Raw genomic sequence first — 16,333 nt, 5'->3', positions numbered from 1 at the left:
CTTTGAAGACCGAGACCTAAAGGCCCAAACAAAACTCCTGGTCTATGGAGCAGTTGTTTTCCCCATCCTGTTGTATGGAGCAAAGTCATAGACCACCTGCAGCAGACAACTGAGAGCCCTGGAACAATACCACCAAAGATCCTTACGAAAGATCCTGAGGATCAGGTGAAAGAACAGACGCACCAACATCAGCATTCTGGAAGAAGCCAACATGACGAACATCACCACCACAATAATGCAGCACCAACGCTGATGGACAGGCCATGTCATCGGCATGTCCAACACACATCTCCCCAAACAGATCCTATACTCCAAGCTGACGGAAGGTCAGCGAGCTCCCGGCATGGAAAACAAACATTTCAAGGAAAATAGCAAGACCAGTCTGAAGAAATTCAACATCACATCGAGCAACTGGGAACACATTGCACTGGATAGGTGCTCCTGAAAGAAATCCGTGCAGGAAGGAGCTGCATGTCATGAAATGGAACTCTACTGTGCCGCAGAGAAAAAGTGACAGCATTGCAAGGAGAGAGAGAAAAAGGCTCAACCACCACCACCGACCATCACCCAAAGTATGTAAATCTGAAGACCCACAAGTAGACAACCCAACTGAGAGGACAATCATACTTGCTTCAAGTGACCGATGATGATGATCTCCCAAGTCATGCTAGACAAGGCACAAACTGAGCCGATGCTGTGGAATCACTTAATTTCCCCTCCCATCAGATTTAGCAGCTACAGTAGAGTTCTCAGCCAGAGGAATATTTCGGCCCTCACTCCTTTTCTTTTGCTGTTTATGTAATGTACTCCCTCACAGCAGTGGCTCCTCTTTATGGAACTCGAGTGGTCGAAACATGCCATTCTCTCACACACCGACAACGATGCCTTTAAACATAATAATGGCCAACCTGTCTATTGGAAACCATGGAGTTCACATGAAAGCTCGCCTGGCTCACAGCTCAACAACAAGTCAGCATGGCAGATGTTCATCCTCTAAAACTCCAACGCCAACCTACTGTCTTCCTCCTCGATCCAAAAAACGCTCCAAAAAATTAGACTTCATACAGAGTCCACAGCAACCTTGAAAATGTCAGGAAAACACATGCTTATCTCCATATATGAAGGGGAGCTCCCTTTGCAGGGCCATCCCAGGGGGCGGGAGGGCAAGTAGAATAATACAGTGAAAATAATATAATACATACAATACCATAATACAAGTAGAATAATGCAGCATCATTATGCATATAATCTCAACTTTGAATTTTCTATTATAATCTTTCATCATCTCATCTCATCATCAGCCGCTTGTCGAGTCACGGTGGCAGCGAGCTAAGTAGGGCACTCCAGACGTCCCTCTCCCAAGCAATGCCCTCCAGCTCCCTCGGGGAGATCCGAAGGCATTCCAGGCCAGATTGGACACATAGTCCCTCCAGTGAGTTCTGGGTCTACTCCGGGGTCTCCTCCCAGTTGGACGTGCCCGGAAAACCTCATAGTCTTATAGTCTATATCTTTGCATTCTAGTGGCGGCTAGCGTTAGCACACTTGTTTTTGGTCCTATAATTTTCAGCAGTGGCTTGTGGTCTGTCAACAAGTGGAACTTCCTACCATAAATATATTCATGGAACTTCATAACCCCAAATACCAGATCGAGTGCCTCCTTCTTGATTTATGAGCAATTTTGTTCAGTTTTTGTCAACATTCTGGATGCGAATGTGATTGGTCTCTCACTTCCATCTTTCATTTTGTAGCTAATTACAGAACCAACCAACCAAATATTGTAGTCTTTCAAAGGCAAAACATCAACTCTCAAACTATTGGCTTTATATCATCAAGTCAGCTCAGCTGTCACTTTATTTTGGCATGTTGAAGTATGACAGTATGTTATAACTCAATATTTAAGATTTATAGCCTATATTTCCTTAAGATTTTTGATCATTTTTCAGACTGGTCATTAAATGTAGCCTCCGGTCACAGCCATAAGCACCCGCTAGCTTTGGATGCCTGTTCAGCCACCACATCTGTGGAAGTGTTGACAAATTTAATCAGTGATCCTCACAGTGACTTATGAAATGCTTCCTTCTTTTTAATGTTGTTTCATTTGTTCAGCTCCAAACTTGTGTTTTCAAAATCGGTTGCACTCTCGTGGAGCTGATGTTGTTTTCTTTCTCCTTCTTCCTCGCAGTGAGCAGTGAGATAGCGCAGTCGCAGTCATTGAGACTGCACCTCCATGCTTCAAGTCCATTCATACAAATTCAACCAGATCTGATAAGAAAGGCGGTGGAATAGCTGCTGTCTTCTCTGATCCTTAAAGCTGCAAGGAAATCTCCCTTGGGGAATTCACATCTTTTGAATACCTTACCTTTTCTATACATTTTCTATACGATTTAATAATTACTGTTGGCCACCAAAATCTAAATATGGCTTTGTGCCATGTATGTATGTGCTCCCACTCACACAAGTTATACAAAAACACAGAATAAATTATCATAATTATACAGATGAGTCACAACTTTATATATCCTTATCTCTTGATGACCTAGAGCTTATACATTCCCTAAGGCAACTTTATTTATATAACACATTTTATACCAAGGCAGACTCAGTGTTTCACATAAAAAAATTAAAAAATATCATACAATAAAACATGATTTAAATAGTAATTCATTAAAAGACATTTAAATTTAAAAAAATAAAAACAAAATGTAATGCAAGGTTTACAGCTTTGTCAAAGTGCAAGGTTTGCAGTTTAGCAGAAAGCAATGGTAAACGTTTTTAATATGGATTTAAGAGTAGTCAGTGTTGGAGCAAGTCTCAAATCTTCTGGAAGTTTATTCCAGCTATTTGTTGCATAGTAGCTAAAAATACATCAAAGGACATGCATGTTAGGATTAATACTCCCGTCTGTGCCCCTGACCAAGGCAAGACAAGGCAAATTTATCCATGTAGCACATCCAATTCAGTTTTATCTTTGTTTAACTGAAGAAAATTCTGAGAAATCCAATCATTGATTTGTTCAACACACTTACTCAGTGCGTGTATGGTATTATAATCCCCTAGTGATGTGCTTATGTAAATCTGCGTGTCATGTGCGTAATTATGGTAACATATTTTGTTGTTTTCCATAATCTAGACTAATGGGAGCATACAGATGTTAAACAAAAGTGGCCCCAGAATGGAGCCTTGGGGAACTCTACGGGCAATTTTTGTACACTTAGATTTGCAGTAGCAGACCGTGTATTTCAGACCTAGGCCTTCGGTGAGACGTCACCTCCTCATAATTACCCAAAGACAGCCGTCATATCACCATGCTACAATGTTTTAGTCGCAAAAGTGGTTATCATCACAATCATCACCATCATCAAGTTACTTGACACTTTTCACTTTCACAACAGCGACATCGTGTCACGACATGGTGTAACGTACAGCCGTACTGGAAGTAATCCCTCTGGGCATATAAATATGATATCAAGAAACTCAACAAACACATCCCAGCCGGGCCGCTGAGCATAAAAACATCAAACATTAAGCAAATCAACTAGCTGTACAAAAAAAAAAACATTTGACTCACAAGTGTTGCCTATTTCAAGACAAAATCCGTTCTCCTTTCTTTCTGGATGAAACGGTCGATCACATGGTCATAGAGCACTCCTTTGGCTTTTAAATCCATCAGAATGTCCTTTTCAATGACAATGGAGGCCAATGCTGTGAGTCGTGTCTGTCCCTTTGTATTCCTGGAATACGTTTTTATTCCTTTAAGTGCTGAAAATGTCCTTTCAACAGATGCCATGGAAACTGGGACTGTCGAAGCTAAACAAGTCAGTGCATAGAGTACATCACCAACAGCACTAATCAAATCGTCTGTATTTTTCCTGAGGTGCCAGTGAACACCCTGTTGGTAGACAGGTGGTGATGCAAGTCCTTGTCATGCTCGGCCGAAAATGAAAGAAGCTCCAGATAATTACCTTTATTAGTTGAGTCCTTGCCCTCATCATGACCGCGGAATGCTAACTCCTGTTTCCCCGGGAAAATGACACAATGAATCGGCTTCTTCAATATCTCCCTGTTTTGTCTCACTTTTTCATTTTGCATTTCTGTTTCCCTTCTTCGCTGCTCATTCAGTTGCAGGTCCACTCTTGTGTCCCCAAATGTTTTGTGTTTGACTGTTCCCTGGAGGTGTCCTGTGCTATCCTGGTGTCTTAATGCTGACTTGGTAAGACAAGCCAGGTTGTGGAAGCCTGTGTAGTTTCATGACCCCTTCTCTGACGAGAAAAGCAAGCATGCCCAGCAGTAAATGTTTCCGCTTTGCTCGGATCCAGTGAGCCACGGGTACCTTTCGTAGGTAGTTGCCTGGAAATGCCGCACATTCATCTTCCCCGGTTGGGTCAGAGCCGCTAACTGTGGGGTTGATCTGCTCATCTCCACAATCCTTTGCTTTTCCCCAAACGATCATCTTGAAAATGGTGTGACTAATGAATCTGCCACAACATCATTCACGAGTTCTCCTTGAGACATTATTCTCATTCACGGCTAGCTAGCTTAGCTAACTAAATCAAAAACACAAACGCTAGCTAACATTAGCCACCAACTCCGCGATATGCTGTGGAATGCAACCACAACGGTTTGAACCACAGACCTAGGCGCTGCTGCTGATTGGCTGAACAATCGGTCACGTAGGCTGTATGCAGCGAAGGCTCTATGACGCTGTGCAAGTATAAAAGAGTACGCCCATCCGCTACACATCAAAATCCGATTGGTTGAGTAATCTATCAATCCAGTATTAACTCCTAACTTATTTAGATAGCGGAGACCTTCACTCGAGATGCTTAAGGCGCTGACAGGAGGAGTCTTCTCACACGGTTACAACAGGAAAAAAGCCGATTGGATGATTTTTTTTGGCCAACAAGCAGAGCCTCCCAAATTCGTATGTGTAGTTGAAATCGAAATGTAATGTGATATTAACAGACTAATTAGAAGATTGTCTTATACACCTCACAGAACACAGTTAAAAAACAAACAGCACTGTATCAGACAGCATAAAATCAAACAAAGCAGAGTAGACAATAAAAAGTTAATACAACAGATAAGTATAAAATCATCATCCGCACAAAACAATGAAGCGTGGATTAGACTAAATATGCCAGTTTGAAAAGGCATGTTTTGAGATGGGATTTGAAGGTTGAAAGAGAGTCAATGTTGCGAATGTCTTGTGGGAGAGAGTTCCATAGGCGGGGGGGGGGGCAGAATGACTGAAGGCTCTAGACCCCATGGTAGTTAAGTGGGCCAATGGTGTAGTGAGTTGGGGAGCAGAAGGCAGAAGAGAATCTGAGAGTGCGGGAGGACGTGTGGATATGAAGGAGTTCAGAAAGATATGAGGGAGCTAGGTTATTAAGGGTCTTAAAGGTGAGAAGCAGGATCTTGAAGTCAATACGGTATTTAACAGGGAGCCAATGGAGTTGCAGAAGACCAGGAGTGATATGATCTGTGGAAGGAGTTCTGGTAATGATACGGGCAGCTGAATTCTGGGCCAATTGAAGTTTATGAAGACACTTGAGGGGAAGACCAAAGAGGATAGAATTTCAGTAGTCAATATGGGATGTAACCTTGGTGTGAATGAGTATGGTGGTGCTGTTAGGTGTAAGTGATGGGTGAAGACGATTAATATTGTGTAGGTAGAAGTATGCAGACCAAGTAACATTGTTGATATGAGCTTCAAAAGATAATGTGCTGTCCAAGATGACACCCAGACTCTTAACCTGAGGTGATGGAGGAACTATTGAACTGTCAATCGTCAGAGGAAAAACTATCAGGTTTAGCCAAAGTAGATTTAGTACCTACTAGGAGGACATCGGTTTTATCACTATTAAGTTTGAGTAAGTGGTATGAAAACCAGGATTTAATTTCTAGTAAGCAGTCAGAAAGGGCAGTGGGCAGAAGAGTGGAGGTATGCTTGGTGGGTGGATACAGCTGGGTGTCATTCGCGTAGCAGTGAAATTGAAAGCCAAAATGTGGAATGCCAAAATGTCCTGAAAATGTGGCCAAGAGGTAGTAGGTAAATAATAAATAGGAGGAGTCCCAATACAGAGCCCTGGGGAATACCGGTAGTAACAGGAACGGACTGTGATCTCAACTTTTTAAGTTGGACAAACTGAGTGTGACCAGAGAGATATGATCTAAACTAGTCAAGGGGGGTGCCGGTTATTCCAATGGCAGGTAATCTCTCTAGGAGGATGTTATGTGAGATGGTATCAAAGGCTGCACTCAGATTAAGAAGGAAACATATAGTTAAGAGCTCAGAGTCAGCTGCCATCAACAGATCATTAGTGATTTTCACCAAGGCTGTCTCTGTACTGTGCATGGAGCAAAAACCAGGCTTGAATCGTTCAGATTGTTGTGAGTCAAGTGAGCGTGTACCTAAGATGTGACTGTTCTTTCAAATGTTTTAGAAAAAAATGGTAAATTTGCGATTGTGCGAAAATTATTCAAATTGTTGGGGTTTCTTAAGTATTGGAGTTATTGCAGCTATTTTGAGAGATTAGGGAACAAGACCAGAGGTAAGGGAGGAATGTATGATATCGGTTATTAAAGAAGGTATTCAGGCTTTCACTAAATGATGTCAGAGAAGTAAGACCGCCTTGCATTTCTCAGTTCCAAATTATAAATGCACAGTCTCTCTTTATAGATGTCATAATGAACAGTAAGATTTGTTTTTCGCCACCTGTATTCAACTTTACGACACTCTTTTTTTTTCTATTCTGACCAGCATGGCACATTTCCATGAAGATCTTTTCTTACCAGGGACCATCTTCACCTTAGTGGGTGCCTTGGCATCGATAACATCTGTAATTTTAGAATTAAAATGACCTACAAGCTCATTGATTGAGACCCGAGAGAGGGCGGGTGTGGAAGATAAAGCCTGAATAAATATTTCACCGGGACTTTCAGTGATATGCTGTTTTGTGATTACCTCTGTTTGAGCATTTGTGGACACGGAGACAGTACTCTCAAAGAAATACAGACATGATCAGAGAGAGCGACATCAGTCACCACAACCTTAGCAATGTTCAGACCCTTGGAGGTAATTAAGTCCAGAGTGTGCGCCTTGTAACTCAGTGTATTGATGATGGCTGTCAGGTAATTTTTTTTACACTTGAACAAATACAAAACAGAAAGGCTCGTGTTTCATGCAAAGACTCAGAGACAGAGAAATGCAGCTCATCTCAGTTCTCTGTCTCTGGAGTGCAGAGGTGGAGCTAGAAATCTGGGTGGAATCAAAGACGGTGATTTAAATTTTAAGAGCCATATCAATCATCTCACAGGATCAGTCTTCTACCATCTTAAAAACATTTCAAAATTAAGTGGCTTTCTATCAAAGTCAGACTCTGAGAAATTACTCCGTGGATTTATAACAAGTGGACTAGACTACTGTAGTGGGCTATTCACTGTCCTTCCAAAACCAGTTGTGTGCCAACTACAGTTAATTCAAAACTGTAGACAGTGGACAGTGGACAGTGTGAAAGGTGTAATGTGAGAGCAATAAAACACGCCATCCTGGTTCAGTCTTTGGAAACTCCGTGTTATTATTTTCTCACTTTGATAACTGTAGGCGCACTAATAACGCTTGGTTACAGAAGTAAAAAGTATGAACACATTACATCTGTTCTTACATCTCTGCACTGGCTCAGTGTCAAAACTAGAATCCGCTAGAACTAGAACTCTCAGGTCCAAAGGCAGTGGTCTTCAAACCATATCTCGTACTAACTCTAAAGCAGGGGAGGCTGCCCTTTGTATTTATGCTCCAAGAAGATGGAACGCCCTGCCTGAGGACCTGAGAGAGGCCCCCACACTGAACACTTTTAAAAGCAGGTTAAAAACCATACTTTCCACAACAGCCTATGGCTATGTCCTTGGTTTGTGCGTGTTTTTTATATTTTGTATCTTTTGATATTTGTATATTCTGCTCTGATTGCTGTATAACTGCACTAACACCTGTTGGTATGCATATTTATTTTTTACATTTGCACTTTTATGATTGTGTTTAGATTGCATTGGCACTTTATGAAAAGCACATTGTGTTGCCTGTGTATTAAATGTGCTAAATAAATAAAGTTTGACTTGACTACGTTACGAAGCAATATTGAAAATGAAAAAAAGCTGAATAATTTGTTAGGCGGCCTTGACTATGCATCAATGAAACTGACACACAGGAATTCAATTTTATAGGTATTTTGGGTCAAGAACAGTCATAAAAAAAATCATATTTAAAAAAAAAACTGCAGGGTTGCAGGCCAGACACGAGGCCCTAGCGGCACGAGGCCCTGTGTGGTCACATTCTTCGCTCAGCCCATGCAAAGCGGGCTAAATGTTTATAAACAGCCATGTTCTGGCCATTTGGACCCATCAAACCAGCCACCCTTCGACCCCCTTGATCCCACTGCCTCGCTACCCCTCAATCAATCCCTCATCCTCAATGTCACATTCTCAATAATCCAATCAAACTTGAGTTCTCAATGGCATGGTCTTTGTTAGTGAAATATTAACAATGTTTAAAATTCTTCATAGTTCATATTTGATCATATTTTCCATATCACATAGCCCTAACGAAGTGAGCAAAATACCTACCTCTTAAAAAAGAAATGTCAGTGTATCCTCTAAAGTCTCATTTATGAGTTTCTTATCATGAGAGAAAACAATATCTTGCTGAACCTCTTGCATGACAACTGGGAGTTAGTCCTTCTGTTGTCTACGGGTCAAAAAATGACCCATAACAGTGTTTAACAGCAGAGAAAAGACTCTAAATGATCTTTATTAACCGGAAATTTGATGACTTTTCCTTGAGTGACCCCAACATTAGAAAGAGTGGAATATTTTTTTATTCATATTTCCATGAAAGCTGTACACCACTAGGGTACTAAGATTGTTTTAGGGTCAAGTTTGACCCTAAAACAAAAACTACTTTCTGCACATTTCTGATACTCTCTTAGGCAGTTGCTGCTTTTCTGCTACTTTCTTCTTTCTGCTACACTTTCTTAGGCTGTATATTGCATAGTGCATCTAAGGGATCTATTTTATTGTCTCCCCTCCCCATTTTCAGTTTGTTCCATTCAGAGACTACATCGACCGCTCCGGCAACCAGGTCCTGAGCATGGCCCGGCTAGCTAAAGACGTATTGGCTGAGATTCCCGAGCAGTTGCTGTCATTCATGAAGAGCAGAGGAGTTGAACCGCGACTTCCTCTCTCCTCCTCTCCGCTACCGGAGCTACACAGGCATATCTGATACACACCCCCAGCACACCACCTCCGCCTAAAACTCTGACTGTCTCTCTGCCTCTCCTTATCCACCTTAGATCCTATACACGTTTTCATTGTGAAAGAGCAGAAGGATCAACCTGCAACCCGCACCCCCCCCTTACCTCCACTCGGGTCTTCTGACTACCAAAGCTGAAAAGGCACATCTTACATTGGCACAGTGGACACTCATCCTTTGCCTCTGTCTTTACTCATTTGCTACCTCACCTTGCCTCACTCAAAGCTAATTTTCGTCCATGAAATAGCAGTGGCAGTAGATGGTGACTGTCCTTCTCCATCCCAGACTGCAGACTTTTCATTTGGCAGAAGGTTACTTGACTTGTTATGTTAGTTGGTAAATGTTCTAATCGGCCTTTTTTTCACATCCTGAGAAATAATTTTTCATCAGAATCAGAAACACTTTATTTGTCATTTCATTTCATGCACTTGCGCACATGAAGTGAAGCAAAACATGGTTTCCCCCAGCCCACAGCAGTGCAACACAAAGACAAAAACATACATCCAAAAACTGCAAGAACACATATATCCAAACTAACATATATATATATATATATATATATATATATATATATATATATATATATATATATATATATATATATATATAAACTAAGCAAAATAAAATAAAAAATCACTGTCCCGGAGAACGAACACCAGACAGTATGACTGTCGGAACTGTCGGTCTGCATGGGCTGCTAGCAGTTAGCTTAGCCTTCCCCCCCTTCCACGTCCTGCCAGACTGCCCTCGGTGTTTCCTCGTCGGGCGCAGCTGTGGTCAGGGCCGTGGTCCCTGGGCCCACAGGACGCAGCAGACCAAGCTCCCTCAGCTGATCCAGCGCCAGCTCTCCCAGCGAGAGAGCGAGGCTGGGAGAGCTGTTTCATTCGTCCTTGTCTGCATTGGATAAGTCCGTTTTTTTTCCGGAACCTGGGTCTTAGTTTTGTATTTTCTTTTCATTATGCATATCAGTTATGACGTGTATGATGTCGTTTCACTCACCAGCTTCCTTGTCAAAGTTTTATATACGGGACCCCTGCTGGACACAGCTTTATAAGGCCATCTTACTGAATAAGAGTGTCAGACATGTTTCATCGAGTGCAAGTTAACCCAGATATCCAAACCACTTCTTTAGAAGTCAAAAATAATTGTGCAAATTAAGGGTTACTCCCCAAAATGTCCAATATTACCAACGATATTATCAATGGTATCACACTGCAGAGCCACTTCCAGCTTTAATGTATTGTAGGTAGCAGTAACCACACAGTCTAACTGAGGAATTAGACAGGGCTTTTCTTTTTTCTTTTCTTTTCTTTTCTTTTTTTTTTTTTTTGCTGTTGAAAGGAAAGGTTGAAGGCATGTCATTCAGTTGCCCCATAAAACACTATTGTGAAGCTGTTTCTAGTGGTGGTCCCACGTTCAAAATCTCCAAAATGAAGCCAGTGAGTAAAATGATACAACCGATATACACAATGGCAAAAACTATGAAAATAAAATTCATGTTGTAAAAAAAAAAGTATCCTTTAACACTCCGTGCAGCATGGTAAGAACCTGAGCAAAGACCAAGACAGCAAACTTACATGTAACTCATTCCAGTTCCTGACATGGGAAAAAGAGCCAGTGGTTAACAGTACATTTCAGACTAACACATGGATCTGGTGTTTGTTGGTCAATTTTTGACCACAGTGCAATGTGGTAATTTGTCTTCTGTGGACAGTTTTTTCAGTATTATCATTGATTCCCACACTGACTTGTGCAGAGAGCTATGTCAATAACATTAAACTTGTAGGAGAGCCTGCCACAACCAATTATCTTAGCTCATGCAGCCGAGTCTGTGAGGACACCGGGACTCTAGAACGTTCTCGGTTAACTAGACTTACTCGCTTTAAAGTTCAACTCATGGGAGATTAGTGATGAAGGCGCCAATGTGAATGTCATACAGAATGTGTTGACAGGCTTAATATGGGGGTCCCAGTCACATGTTCATTACTGGCAGTTACAGACAGACCTACACACACTTAAACGTGTATGCACACACATACACACCTCTGTCTGCCACCCCACCCTCTCTCGCTCAGCGTGGGCTGAGGATGGGTGCAGAAATCCCTCCCGCTGGTAGAGAAATGCCAGTTTCTCTGCTGCCCTGCAGAGAGGAAGAGGAACGACGGAGTTAGGAAAACGGAAGAAGGCAGATTAAAGAGAAGAAAGTAAAGCGTGGAGAGATGAAGCTGGAGGAGAGGCATATGGAGCCAGAGGGAAGATGGGAGGGGGGGATCCAAGATGCAGTGTGCAAGAGAGGAAGAGAGAGAGAGAGAGAGAGAGAGAGAGAGAGAGAGAGAGAGAGCAATGGACAAGATGAGGTGAATGGAAGAGATAGTGTTTTTATTTTTTTATTTTCTTAGCGCCGTCATAGAAAGAAAGAAAAGAAGAAAAAGAACATTGTGGCGCGTGTCAGACCCAGACTGTTATAGAAAGACTTACAGTTGAGATGTTCATGGAGGAAAGGATGAATGTCCTCTCTAGCTTGTGTTTTATTTTCTATTGTTACGGTCAGTTTGAGGACTTTTCAGGTCAGAATATTTTATAGGTCGTTATTGTTCTGCAAGAAATGTCTTGCATATTTATATATACTCAGTATATTGCGTTCATATCTGGGAAACAGAACAAGCCGAAAGAAGAAGAAGATTGTTCTGCAAGAAATCTCAATTTGCATTGTGTTTTCAACATGCAGCAGTAGTATAAGATGCATTTTTCCAGGAAAAATGGATAAATGACATTCAGATCTAAGCAGTAGCTGTTAGTGTGATGCATTGTCCCATGCATGTCCCGCCTCATCACCTGCTGTGGTCCAACATTTTGACTCAAAGGCCCAAGGCATTGAACAACACAGACAAAGTCTACCACCTAGTGTTTATTTTGTAAATAGCAGAGTAGGTTTAATATGCATGGTTATGTTAAATAACATTTACGTGCAGACATAATCTGATGCAGGTATCCTCGATGTCCCTCGAACGGTAACGTCAGACAGATGCTCAGCAGTCTGTTCTGCTGTCTAAGGGCCGTGTTAGTCACAGGTTTTATTTAATGGACACCTCCCATCAACCAGCACAACAGCACACAACCTGTATAGTCAACGACACTACACTTAGATAACTGCCTTTACTTAACAAACACAACTTGCCTTTCAAGATAAACCAAGTTGATCATGAAAAGAGCAACGTGTCAATGTTCATATCTAAATTGTGACGCTCGGCCACTTTACAAGACTGTGTTTATGTTACTGTGTCAGGGTGGCAAAAAAAAAGGTACTTAAGCTGTTTTAAGTGTTTCCGTAACTTACTTTTGTGGGTTTATTTTGGTTTCCTTTCTATTTTCTTTTTATGTGTATCTTCACTATAATTACATTAAATGTCTTGTGTCTTGCATGTTGGAGACTCAATGTGCTGCTGTATTTTGTTCAAAAGGTGTCCAAAAAAGTGATAGAAATATATCTAATATGCATCCAGATGTGTCACTGTACATTGTATTGTTCGTAAAAAAAAATAGATAATAATAATTAGCATGTCTTATAGGAACCTCGTACTTCCAGTAAGTAAATGTCCCATCTCCCAGTAATGATAAATAAACTTTATATGTATCACACCTTTCTAAGTATTACAAGGTGTGTACTTTGTTCTCATTAGTGGACATGCATTGTCACCTTCCTCTATGATTTGGCTTACCGTGCATGTCACAAAAAGAAGAAACTGGACATACAAGGTCTCTGAAAGACATCTGCAGTATGAAGTCTAATATATAGGTTACTTAAGCCTGTAGTTTGTGTTTTGTACCATATTTTAAGGAATTTTGTCAGTCTCTTTTAGGCTAATGGCGTGAATAGAAGTATATTCAGTCCATTAATGTCAATGTTATGAAGTATTACGATACGCTAATGGTGTGAATAGAAGTATATTCAGTCCATTAATGTCAAGGTTATGAAGTATTACAATACATGTCACTGCAATGACAGTCGTGGTGGGCATCCAACAGCTTTTGCCTTGTAAATACAAGGTGAGCACTGAATATGATGTAAAGCAGAGATGTAAAATACTTTGATTATGATGTTTTAATCTGTCTATATATTATATATATGTTGACATGTTTAAGTGTCTAGATAGAATGGATGTAGTAGACGGCCAGAAACCATCTTGACTGCGTTTTGATATGAGGCTTTTGAGCTCTCTCTCTTCCATTTGTGCTTGATAGAAATGCATTATAGTAACACATAATGCGACACAATATGGTTAATGTGTTTTGTTGTTTGTAAAGAAAGATAATTTAAGGTGGCAGTTGGTCACGTTGATGTAAAATAAATTTACTTACAATAACTTAAGAGAGACTTGACATTCTTGAGATGCCATTAACCGTATTTGGTTTCAAAATAAAGTGAATTGTAAACAACACAATAAAGCACTTTAATATACAATATATGACGGTGACCTCAAGATCATTTAAACTTTTAATCCTCAGGCTCATAGTTGTTGTGTATATTACTTATGGTGCACTGGCTGTGCCAGAGGTCCATTTTAAGTGGGTCTAGTGTCTGCTGGTGAAGGTCTTCCACAGTCTTGGTCTACCATGCCTGCATGCTGCACACAGCCTTGATTCCCATTCACACTTAATGCTACTTGCCTTATTCTTCTGCATGTGTGTGCAAGGGCAAAGATGTAAGATACTATGTTTCATATCATGTTGATGCATGCTCAATAAGCCAGGTAAGAAGATCAAAGAAGGTTGAATCACTTCATCTGGATACAATGTTTATTGCCAGATACAAACATATCTGGATACAATGTTTATTGACAGATACAAATGTATCTGGATACAATGTTTATTGACAGATACAAATGTATCTGGATACAATGTTTTTTGACAGATGCAAATGTATCTGGATACAATGTTTGTTGACAGATACAAATACACATTTTCCAGTGTATTTGTTGCCATTTTGTGGTAAATGTAAATGCCTAACAGTTTGCACAGGACTGCCGCACTAAAGTTACTTTAATTTTGATTTGTGATGGAATTCCTGCACACACAGCACTCAGACATCACGAGTCGTTTACATGACTATGAATCTATCCTGGATAATGCTGAAATGACTTATTAAGACTCCTTTGTATTTAACATCCAGAAATGCTGTTTTGTTGTGTGCCAGGACGGAGTCATGAATAGAGAGGAAGAGAGTGAGTGAATGAGTGAAGAGCTGAGATGCTTAAAGTGGCTCTTACCTGAAATAATTCCTCACATTTAAAGCAGCACAGGTAACTTTTTTTGTTTTAACATGTCATTAATTTCATATTGGCCGCATATGGAATGGCTAGCCATGGTGGCCCAGTGGTTAGCACTGTTGTCTTACAGCAAGAAGGTCCTGGGTTCAAACCCCAGGCCGTCCCAGTTCCTTTCTGTGTGGAGTTTGCATGTTCTCCCCGTGTCTGCGTGGGTTTCCTCTGGGTGCTCCGGTTTCCTCCCACCATCAAAAAGACATGCATGTTAGAGTTATGTTCCTGCCTGTGCCCCTGAGCAAGGCAATGGAAATAACTGGAGTTGGTCCCCGGGTGCTGCAGCTGCTCACTGCGCCTATACAATAGGATGGGTTAAATACAGAGGGTGAATTTCGTTGTATGCTTGCTTAAAATGACGAGTCTTAAAAAAAAAGGGGAAAAAATTCATGTATTTTGTCCCAGGAGGTTTCATGAAATATAGGAACGGCACTGATACAGAGATTTTACTTCGCAACATCTATGAATATAACGCCTCCTATTCCGCAATAGTCTTTTGACCTATAGCTTGTAAACAAATGTGCTATGCTATGAAGAAAAAACAAAATCCCTCGGTTGTCTTTGTGACAGGTGACATAAAGACATTGCTGAAATTCAAAAAGTCACTGAATTGAGCGCTGTCATGTATGCTGGGTTAAGTCTTTATGAATAAATCTCGTGCTGGAATGAATGTCTTACTATGAGAACACACCCACTACCTTATATTTGGGACACATAGAACTTTGATTGATATTCCCTAAATAGGGTTTTTAGTAAAGCTTCGGTGTAGGAATGGGTAGACAACAGAGAAAGAAGAACAAGAGTCACTAAACACGTCATCATAATTACACAGAGGGGTCGATGCTGGATATGCTGCGATGGGTGAATGCTGTGAAAAGAGACAGAAACCCTTTCCTTTCATGTGAATAGACTGTTTACACCGTTATCCTCACTTTCTATAGTTTTGGTGGATTTGGCTCCGTCTGGTGGTTGTTTTATGCCACAACCCAGAGCTGCATTTGAATTGAACCCACACCTGAACTGTTCGTGTGCAGGTCACAAGTTTTGACGTTTCCAGATTTTGGTGCAACACCAGCAAGACCGCCCTAGTCTAGTCGGGGTATTTTGGAGCAAGACGCTTGATGGTAATATTAAGCCACATATCAATCATGTAATCAAACCCATTTAAACATTGGATAATGTCCAGCTTTCTATTTTAACATCTATCATCTGTCCTTCTGCATTCAACATGCAAGCTGCTTCTCCTCCTCCTCCTTCTCTTCTCCTCCTTCTCCTCTTCTCAACATCTCCTCTTTCTTCTCCTCCTCCTTCTCCTCTTCTCATTCTTCTCTTCTCCTCCTCCCTCTCCTCCTTCTCCTCCTCCTCTTCTCCCCCTCCTTCTCCTCCTCCTCTTCTCCTCCTTCTCCTCTTCTCATCCATCCCTTCCTTCTCTTCTCCTCCTTCTCCTTCTAATCTCCTCCCTCTCCTCCTCCTTCTTGTTTTGTGGCAGCAGACTCAACACATTTCCTCTGTGTTACACATGAAGACGTGGGAATGGTGGACCCCACCGGCACCAGTGAAGAGCATCATTACAGAGGAACAGTTACAGTGTGCTAATTCACTGAATGACTGTTGCTACCAAATGCAGGTGAGAAAAGATATTAAATATGGCATTTTGATATGAAAAAATAGGGATTACATCTTTAACACAGTCATTTTTGTGCAGGGATGA

The 16,333-nt window shown here is 41.1% G+C and overlaps 1 protein-coding gene across 1 annotated transcript in view; it reads left to right on the top strand.

The window, feature by feature from the left end:
- The window catches only part of cpne9 (copine family member IX), a 126,038-nt gene extending 116,764 nt beyond the window's left edge, over positions 1-9,274 (top strand). The window contains exon 20 of the mRNA XM_056299852.1: positions 9,092-9,274. Within this exon, the coding sequence (XP_056155827.1) occupies positions 9,092-9,274 (183 nt within the window). The remainder of the gene's footprint in view (positions 1-9,091) is intronic.
- The last annotated feature ends 7,059 nt before the right edge of the window (positions 9,275-16,333 follow it).

Source organism: Lampris incognitus, chromosome 2, assembly GCF_029633865.1.
Source record: "Lampris incognitus isolate fLamInc1 chromosome 2, fLamInc1.hap2, whole genome shotgun sequence".
Classification (NCBI taxonomy): domain Eukaryota; kingdom Metazoa; phylum Chordata; class Actinopteri; order Lampriformes; family Lampridae; genus Lampris; species Lampris incognitus.
Note: the sequence above shows the minus strand (reverse complement) of the source record. Positions and strands in the feature narration are given on the sequence as shown.